Here is an 8463-nt window from a genome sequence, read left to right on the forward strand (position 1 = left end):
TTTGTAGACCAGGCTGGCCTCGAACTCAGAAATCCGCCTGCCTCTGCCTCCCGAGTGCTGGGATTAAAGGCGTGCGCCACCACGCCCGGCTTCAGAGTCGTTTTTGTAAGAGGGTATGTCAGGGAAGAGGAGCTGTGGCCACCAGCAAGCTTTGAAAGCAGTATCCCAGTTTGAAGCAAAGTTCAGGGGAGCTAAGACCAGGCATCTTGAGCCTGTTCCCCAGCTCTAGGCACATGCAAGGAGAGCATGACTGTCCTAAAGCATCTAAGACACATAGCATCTGAGTGAAACTCCACCTCAGTCAGACTTGGAAAGATGACTGACTTCAGCCTCAGAGGTCAAAGATCCTTTGTAAATCCATTCCACCCCAAAAGCCATTTTATAGAAATGTTCAGGGGTTGGCCTCCTAGTTCCCATGCTTTCTATAGGTGGCCTCGCTGTAGAATTTCTGCCTTTCTAAAGCAGTCCTAATATGGTAAATGCATTGGAGGAAAATGAAGTTGTATGCAGCTGGAGGTGGGATAACAGATCAGCATTGTATTCTTCATTCAACTGACAGTGGAGCTAATGCATAGTGGCTTTTGTCTGTAATCCCAGCACTTGAAAGGTTGAGTCAGGAGTATTGCCTTAAGTTTAAAAAACGGCCATGGGCTAAAGGATGAGGTACTGTTTCAAAACCAACAACAAAAAAATAGGCTAGTGACAACCTCATGCTGGAATACAGGGGCAACAAGGGCACACTCCTTTGATGCTTCTGATCATACGTGACAAGCACACGGTAGTGTATATCCACAGGAGTTATAAATGGCAGAGGGCAGGCGGGCATATTGCTCTCAGCAGCATCTGAATTCACATCTCGATGTACAAACAGGATGCAGAGAGCATCCTGGGAATGGGGACAGTCTTTTGAAACCTCAAAACCCCATTGGCACACCTCCTCCAACAAGGCCATACCTGAAGGCACTCTAGCCAGCTCACAAACATGGCTCTGACAGGGCTTTGCTCTTCTCCCCAGTTCCCTCCACCTTGCTAAACCCCCTTAGATTCCATTCTTAAAGCTAGCTACCAAGGTCTCTTCAGTTATCTGGCCACTTCCTCCTCCTGAGGCTGACTACCAGCTATCAAAGTACTGAAGTCCAGCAGTCAAAAGCCCCCTCTGGCTGCCCTAATTAACATGCCCAATCAACACATCATCCTAACATGGGGTTTCCTATTTTGCTTTTATAAACTGCCATTTTCCTATGGGCCACCTCTCTCTTCTCTCTATCCAGAGGCAGTTTTTGTCCCACTTCAGGATAAACAGCTCTCCTCCCTCTCCTTTGTTCCCTTCCCCTTTTCCCTCATCCTCTATCTTCTGCCTTTGTCCCTTATCCCTGCCCTCTGGGGAAATAAATCTCCTTTCTGCTAAGAATTTAGACTTTGGTGTATTGAGCTGACTCCAAGATTCCCTACAATACTTCCTAATGCTTCCCAAACAGTCCTACCAACTGGAACCAAGTAGTCAACATATGAGCCCCATAGGGGAGTGGGGGTGTTCTTACTCAAACTACCTTAGTGCTCATTTCAGAGAAGCCAGGGGTCTCAGCTGCTGAGCTATATGTGTGTGTGTATGTGTATAGTGGTATGTGTTTATGTGTGTGTGTATAAACACACACACATAAACACACAAAACAATGACTTTGGGCTGCGTAGATTTTGTCCTGGAACTGAAGGCATGTTGGACTTACACCCTGGTCCAGCTCTAGGTTATATAAGGGTTGGGAGGCCTGTGCCTCAACCCTTAATGAACTAGGAAAGTTGTTTCATGTCACCCACAAAGGCAGCCATCTACTTACACCTTCCTCACACACACCATACAGCTTATTTAGGTCACATTTTCCCTGCCCCTGTGTGAGTGTGTGTGCATGCTATGCTCAGTGGTAAGCATATATTCTCCCACTGAGCTCCACTCAGATCAGCCACTTTTTGGAGAACATAATTCTTTCAGTCTTTTCTTTTCTCTTCTTTTCTTTTCTCTTCTTTTCTTTTCTCTTCTTTTCTTTTCTTTTCTTTTCTTTTCTTTTCTTTTCTTTTCTTTCTTTCTTTCTTTCTTTCTTTCTTTCTTTCTTATATATAAGTACACTGTAGCTGTTTGTTTGTTTGTTTGTTTGTTTATTATTATATGTAAGTACACTGTAGCTGTTTTCAGACACTCCAGAAGAGGGCATCAGATCTCATTATAGATGGTTGTGAGCCACCATGTGGTTGCTGGGATTTGAACTCAGGCCATTCGGAAGAGCAGTCACTGCTCTCAGCTGCTGAGCTATCTCTCCAGCCCTCTTTCAGTACTTTCAGAAGTCAGAGTTTAACCCTTATATCTCTACCTTAGTGCCAGTTGCCAGCTGCCAGGACCCTTCTCCTCTCTGGACTCTAGCATTGAAACCCTGAAGAAGAAAGCCCAGGAACTGATTGAAAACATCAATGAAAGCAGGCAGAAGGACCATGCACTTATGACCAACTTCAGGGACAGCCTCAAGATGAAGGTGATGAATCCCTCAGAGGGAAGGGAAGCTATAAGAAGGAAGAACCTATGACCTGGTATCTGTTAGCTTCCAGGCACTCTGCTAGGCGGGCACTTTGCACATAGCTGTCATTTTACTCTAGAAGAGTCACTAGATTGGCCCATATTATAAGTGAGAAAATTAAGGCTCATAAGTGAATGATTTTGGATGAAAATGTTGCTTAGTGGTAGGGCATTTGCCTAACCAGAAAACTGATACTGGCTTGATACCCATTTAAACACACATACACACTTTTTTTTAACGTGCTAAACCAGATATGGTAACTCCACCTTTAATCTCAGCACTTGGGAAATAGAGGCAGGCAAATCTCTGAGTTCAAGGCCAGCCTGGTATACATAGTGAGTTTTAAGCTAGTGAGAATCTCAAGAAGAAAAAAAAAAAGTGAGGCCTGATGGCTCAGCAGTTAAGAGCACTTACTTCCAGAGGACTGGGCTTGACTCCTAACACCCATGTTAGGTAACTTACAACTCCCTGTAACACCAGCTCCTGTAGATCAGATGCCCTCTTCTGACCTCCATGATCAGTAGGCATGCATGTTACACATATAGACAAGCAGGCAAAACACCCATATCTTAAAAAATAAAATAATAATAATAATATAAGGGAGCCAGGCTCAGGAACAGAGATTTATTCAATTCAAGAGTCTTCAGCATGCTAGATAAGTACTCTTAATACTGGGCTATATATATATATCCCAGACTTGTTTTTATTTTGAAGCAGGGTCTCACTTGCCCAGTTGCCTTGAACTCACACCGTAGTCCAGGCCTTGAACTTGTAGTGTTCCTGCCTTAGCTTTCTGACTACCTAGGATTCTCCAACAGGCATGGCTGTGGCTTGCCTTATCTTTCCCATGTGTCTTCAGAAAGTAGCTGTGGTCTGGGATGAGATGGCTGGTCCTACAACACACGGGGCTCATGCCTCACAAAGCCTGATGGTACGATTGTTGGAATGCAGCAGCTGGGCACTGCCTGAATGTGACTCTGCCTGGCGCTGCTTGAAAGTGCACTTGTCTTGGGAGAGCAATTACTGGGATTCAGGCATTCACAGTTGGCAAGTGAAACCACTTCAACAGAGAAATACTTTGCCCTGAGTCTGCTCAAGAAGAAATGTATGGACCCGACTTTTATGGTGGAAAGTGAGACACTGATTTGAGACTCAGGACATTTCTTTCTGGAAGACATTCAGATAAGAAGATGAAATTAATTCTCTGAAAAGTCAGACTTTTTCTATTTCTAACTTATACATATTGTCTTCCCTTGGTATCCAATAAGAGCATTAGTTTCAGAACCTCACAGACACCTGTTTTTACAGGTGGTACTCAGTTCCCTCATATCAAATGAGGCAGTATTTGCATAGAACCAATGACTGTCTTTCTGTAAATTTTACTTATTTTGGGGTTTCTGAGGCAGAGTCTTGCTATATAACTCTAAATGGTTTGAAACTCAATGCGTAGCCCAGAAGACTTTCTCCTGCCTCTACTACCACGTGCTAGACTTACAGGAGTAACCACCACACCTGGCTTCCTACAGATTTACTTTCCATCATTCCTAGATTTAGTAAGAACCAACCGAACATATACAATGTTATCTTGTTCTAATAAAGAAGCTGGGCATTGTGGCATATTCCTATAATTCCCAGGATTTAGGAGGTAGCACTAGGGTCAGGAGTTCAAAATCAGCCTCAACCACATAGCTATTTCAAGGCTAGTCCCAACTACATGAGACTGATTATCTGAAACACAAGAACTGGGAATGGTGGTGTACACCTGTGCACATATAATCCCAACACTAAGGAGGCTGACACTGGAAGATTGATGAGTTCAAGACTAGCCTGGGCTACATGGCAGAACCGTGTCTTTTTTTTTTTTTTTTTTTAAGATTTATTTATTATATGTAAGTACACTGTAGCTGTCTTCAAACACCCCAGAAGAGGGCATTAGATCTCATTACGGATGGTTGTGAGCCATCATGTGGTTGTGGAATTTGAACTCACGACCTTCAGAAGAGCAGTCGACACTCTTAACTGCTGAGCCATCTCTCCAGCCCCCAGAACCGTGTCTTAAAAAAAGTAACATAAACAAAATTTTGCCTATGGTCAGTGTAGTTCTTGATTACTTTTTGTAAGGTCTCAGATCTGACAGAAAAGTTGGAGGAGAGGATGTACCAGGTATACAGCCACCACAGCAAAATCATTCAGGAAAGACTACAAGAATTTACCCAGAAGATGGCAAAGATCAACCATCTAGAAATGGAGCTTAAACAAGTCTGCCAAACTGTGGAAACGGTGTACAAGGACCTATGTGTCCAGTCTGAGGTAAGAATGTGGGGGTGTATCCTGTGATAAAGACCTGGAATGTCTTTCTCAGCTGAAAGTAAAACATGAATAGGATGTAGGAAATCAAATCCAGGGCACATGGATTTGCACATGCCAGACAAGTGCTGTCACCAATACCCACCCCAACTCTGGGTAGGAAACGGAACTTTTACTAATCCCTACACTGCCAGTTCCAGCCCACAGGGTTACAGTCCCTGTAAACGCCTTTGATCTGCCACCTTGTTGCGAGTCCCTAGTCACATGGTCTAGATTGAGAAGCCAAAGTATTGTCCATGTTGTTATTGTGTAGTTAGCTGTGTCATGAGGGAAAGGACAAAGTGTCCCCTGCCAGTCAGAATGTCTAGCTCAAACTCTGTGCGCTATTCCAGCATGGCACAACCCCCAGGCATGTTTATCCCTCCTATGAGAAATTCCCCAAACCACCTCTCCATGGTTACCAGTAGACCTAGTCCAGTCCTAGGAGTAAGGCACAAGCTCTTTATTTTCATCTCTTATCTGCTCAGTGTTGCACATAGAAGGCACTGCCCCGGGATAGAGGCAAGAAGGTATACTGTAAAGTCCATTGCACCTTCTCACAAGGTCTGCTCCATCTCAGTGGCTCCTGTGTTACTCCCCTTTGTCTCACCCAGTTCCAAAAAACTTAAAACAGGGTAGGTGGAGGCTGATTTCATCCAGTTAAAAAGGGTTGAGGGCCATACAGAGAATTAATTTCATCTTCTTATCTGAATGTCTTCCAGAAAGAAATGTCCTGAGTCTCAAATCAGTGTCTCACTTTCCACCATAAAAGTCGGGTCCATACATTTCTTCTTGAGCAGACTCAGGGCAAAGTATTTCTCTGTTGAAGTGGTTTCACTTGCCAACTGTGAATGCCTGAATCCCAGTAATTGCTCTCCCAAGGATCAGAGCATGAATATCATGTGTACCTGTGTGAGATGAATGTTAGAGTTGGTTTGGAATCTTCAGCTCATAACTTACTTTTAAAGTCATCCCTCATGCTGCCCTAGGTTCCCACTTGCGAAGAACAGAATTACAAAGATGGTGAATGCTGACTTCTGCTAAGAGGCTTCCATCTCAATGTGAGAAGGCACAGAGGCTGCTGCTTGAGGCATGCTGATATTGTTTTTTACAGTTCTGTAACCCAACATAAAGCCACCAATGCTCTTTGTGTTAATTACCATAGTGTGACAAGGTTTGACCCTGCCATAAGCCTTGCCTTAACAAATTCTCCCAACCCACATCTATAGTTGATTAAATGTTTTGATTTCACCCTGGTCATACTTTATTCCAGAATTGGAAAGACTGATGATCATCTATGCAAAAACATGGCTGGTCCTTTGCTCTTTCCCACCTTCAGGGACAGCAGCAAAAACCATAGTTTCCTTTTTACACAGTCAAATACTATCACTTATTTCCAAAAGCCTAAATCTGATCCGTGTCAAATTGTAGGATCTCACCTCGCCCCTCCCTCTCACTATTTCTGGAGTGTTTCATTCAGTAGTCTAAGATAACCACTGAAGGCTGTGGTGCTTTCCCTTGGTTCAAATCCGGTCATTGGGGCAGGCAGGGAAGATATCCCATATATTCTGCTTTTTCTGTCTAGAAGATTCCCTGCCCGTGAAGCTGGTGCCCCTGCTTAGCATGCATCACAGGGGATTCTATCCCCCCCCCCCCTTTTAATATTGATTAAAGGTGTGTGAGTTTAGGTGCACATGGGGAGGCCAGGGTACTGCCTCAGGTCCTGGTCCTCATTAAAGACAGAGGACATTGTTGTTGTTATTGACTACTCTGTACCCAGGCCAGCTGGTCTGAGAGCTTCTAAAGATTCGTGCCTGAGTTTCCCATTTTACCTAGAAGCACTGGGCTACAGACACGTGTTACTGTGCTGGCTTTTACAAAGGCTGTGGGGACTTAAACACTGGTTCTCTTGCTTTTATGGCAACTGATGGGCTCATTGAGCCATCCCCACAGCCCTCCTTTATGTTTTAGCCCTCCAATGACAGAGTGGTAGAGTTGAAGCCACTTGGTGACAGCTGGTGGACTCAGCTGTGCTGTCTCCCTCCCCTAGGCCACTATGACACTCTCCTCCCTGAGCCCAGCTCTGACCTTCATAAGTGTTCACTGCCTCCAGATTCATAGCATGCCGGATGACATGGTACTCATCAGAAATCCCATTTCCTCCCAGGATGTCTCGTGCCTGGCGGGCAATGTCCAGGGCTTTTCCACAGTTGTTTCTCTTCAACATGGAGACCATTTCTGGGGTAGCCCTGGGAACAACACATATGTTATAAACACTGGGTCTCATGTCCTGACCACACCCAGAAGATAGAGCACGTCCAACTGGCAAGTCTGTGTCTGATCCAGCCCATCAAAACCAAGGGGAAGACTGAGCAGTGGTGGCACACGCCTTTAACCCCAGCACTCGGGAGGAAGAGGCAGGCAGATCTCTGGGGGTACAAGGCCAGCCTGTCTACAGAGTGAGTTCCAGGACAGCCAAGGGTACATAGAGGAAACCTCTTGAAAAAGCAAAGGGGAAGTGGGGAGAAGCTTATGTCCCTGGGGCCACCATTTGGGAAGGATCTCAGAAAGGGCCTAGAATTCAGCCATAGTATATAATCCATACTTGTCCTGATCCTTTAAACGGCCAAGTTGCAAACAAGCATGGAGTCCCAGCGTGATCTCAGTGAGCATGTCTGCCAACTTCTTCTGAACCAGCTGGTTCCTGGCCAAGGGGACTCCAAACTGGATCCTAGGATAGGCAAAGTCACGTTAAGACCCATAGTTCAAGAGGCTTTCTAGTCCCTGCTGTCACATCAACATTTTAACTGCTCAAGATGTCCTGGGCCATCTCACAGCAGAGAACTTAAACTTGGTGGGTGCTGGGGAACCCCAAAACCCTCCACACCCTCAGGTGTTATAGCAGCCCACATACCTGTCCAGGGCATACTGCCGGGCTGTGTGCAAACAGAACTCAGCAGCTCCCAACACACCCCATGTGATGCCATAGCGGGCAGTGTTAAGGCAGCCAAAAGGGCCCTATAAGATTGACAAGAGGTCTCAGTCAACTGAAGGTCTGGGAAGAACCAACTGAAGGAAAATCCATCTCTCAAGTGTCCCAAAGGGATCTGTAGCCATTTAACAGCGCCCCCCTCCCCAGGGTGTAAGCCCCAAAACTTGGGTGCATCAAGCCTTGTTCAGTGGTTTTCCACTCTGTATGTGCAAGTAGTCCTATACAACATGGAGCCTGACCTCAGTGCTCACATCTAAGAGGCTGGCAGGAGAGGAAGCTACTCATGCATACAGAGTAGTAAGTGATCCAAGGCCAAGATGCATTTTGGGCAGAGATAATGAGCAAAGTGGTAACTGGAAAGGTGAACTTAGCACATCTGTGAACAGGGAGGATCACTAACTTCACAATGCTCCATAACCACAAGGCCTATGTTTGCTCTCCACTTGAAAAGGTGAGAAAGGGCTGGAAAGATGGCCCAGTGGTTAAGAACACTGACTGAGCCGGGCGGTGGTGGCGCACGCCTTTAATCCCAGCACTTGGGAGGCAGAGGCAGGCGGATTT

At 45.5% G+C, this 8463-nt stretch overlaps 2 protein-coding genes across 4 annotated transcripts in view; one reads left to right on the plus strand and one right to left on the minus strand.

The window, feature by feature from the left end:
• The window catches only part of Syce2 (synaptonemal complex central element protein 2), a 15588-nt gene extending 9427 nt beyond the window's left edge, over positions 1-6161 (plus strand). For all 3 annotated transcript variants that reach the window (XM_021169500.2, XM_021169499.2, XM_021169501.1), the window contains exons 3-5: positions 2369-2522; positions 4686-4874; positions 5900-6161. In XM_021169500.2, coding sequence (XP_021025159.1) covers positions 2490-2522; positions 4686-4874; positions 5900-5944 — 267 coding nt within the window. In that variant the 5' untranslated portion in view covers positions 2369-2489 and the 3' untranslated portion in view covers positions 5945-6161. The remainder of the gene's footprint in view (positions 1-2368; positions 2523-4685; positions 4875-5899) is intronic.
• Gcdh (glutaryl-CoA dehydrogenase) overlaps positions 5359-8463 on the minus strand; it is a 6919-nt gene continuing 3814 nt past the window's right edge. Inside the window, exons 9-12 of the mRNA XM_021169498.1 lie at positions 7825-7928; positions 7516-7641; positions 6999-7159; positions 5359-5818 (exon numbers count right to left, since the gene is read on the minus strand). Of these exons, the coding sequence (XP_021025157.1) occupies positions 5745-5818; positions 6999-7159; positions 7516-7641; positions 7825-7928 (465 nt within the window). The 3' untranslated portion in view covers positions 5359-5744. The remainder of the gene's footprint in view (positions 5819-6998; positions 7160-7515; positions 7642-7824; positions 7929-8463) is intronic.

The sequence above is a fragment of the Mus caroli genome, chromosome 8 (assembly GCF_900094665.2).
Source record: "Mus caroli chromosome 8, CAROLI_EIJ_v1.1, whole genome shotgun sequence".
Taxonomy (NCBI): Eukaryota; Metazoa; Chordata; class Mammalia; order Rodentia; family Muridae; genus Mus; species Mus caroli.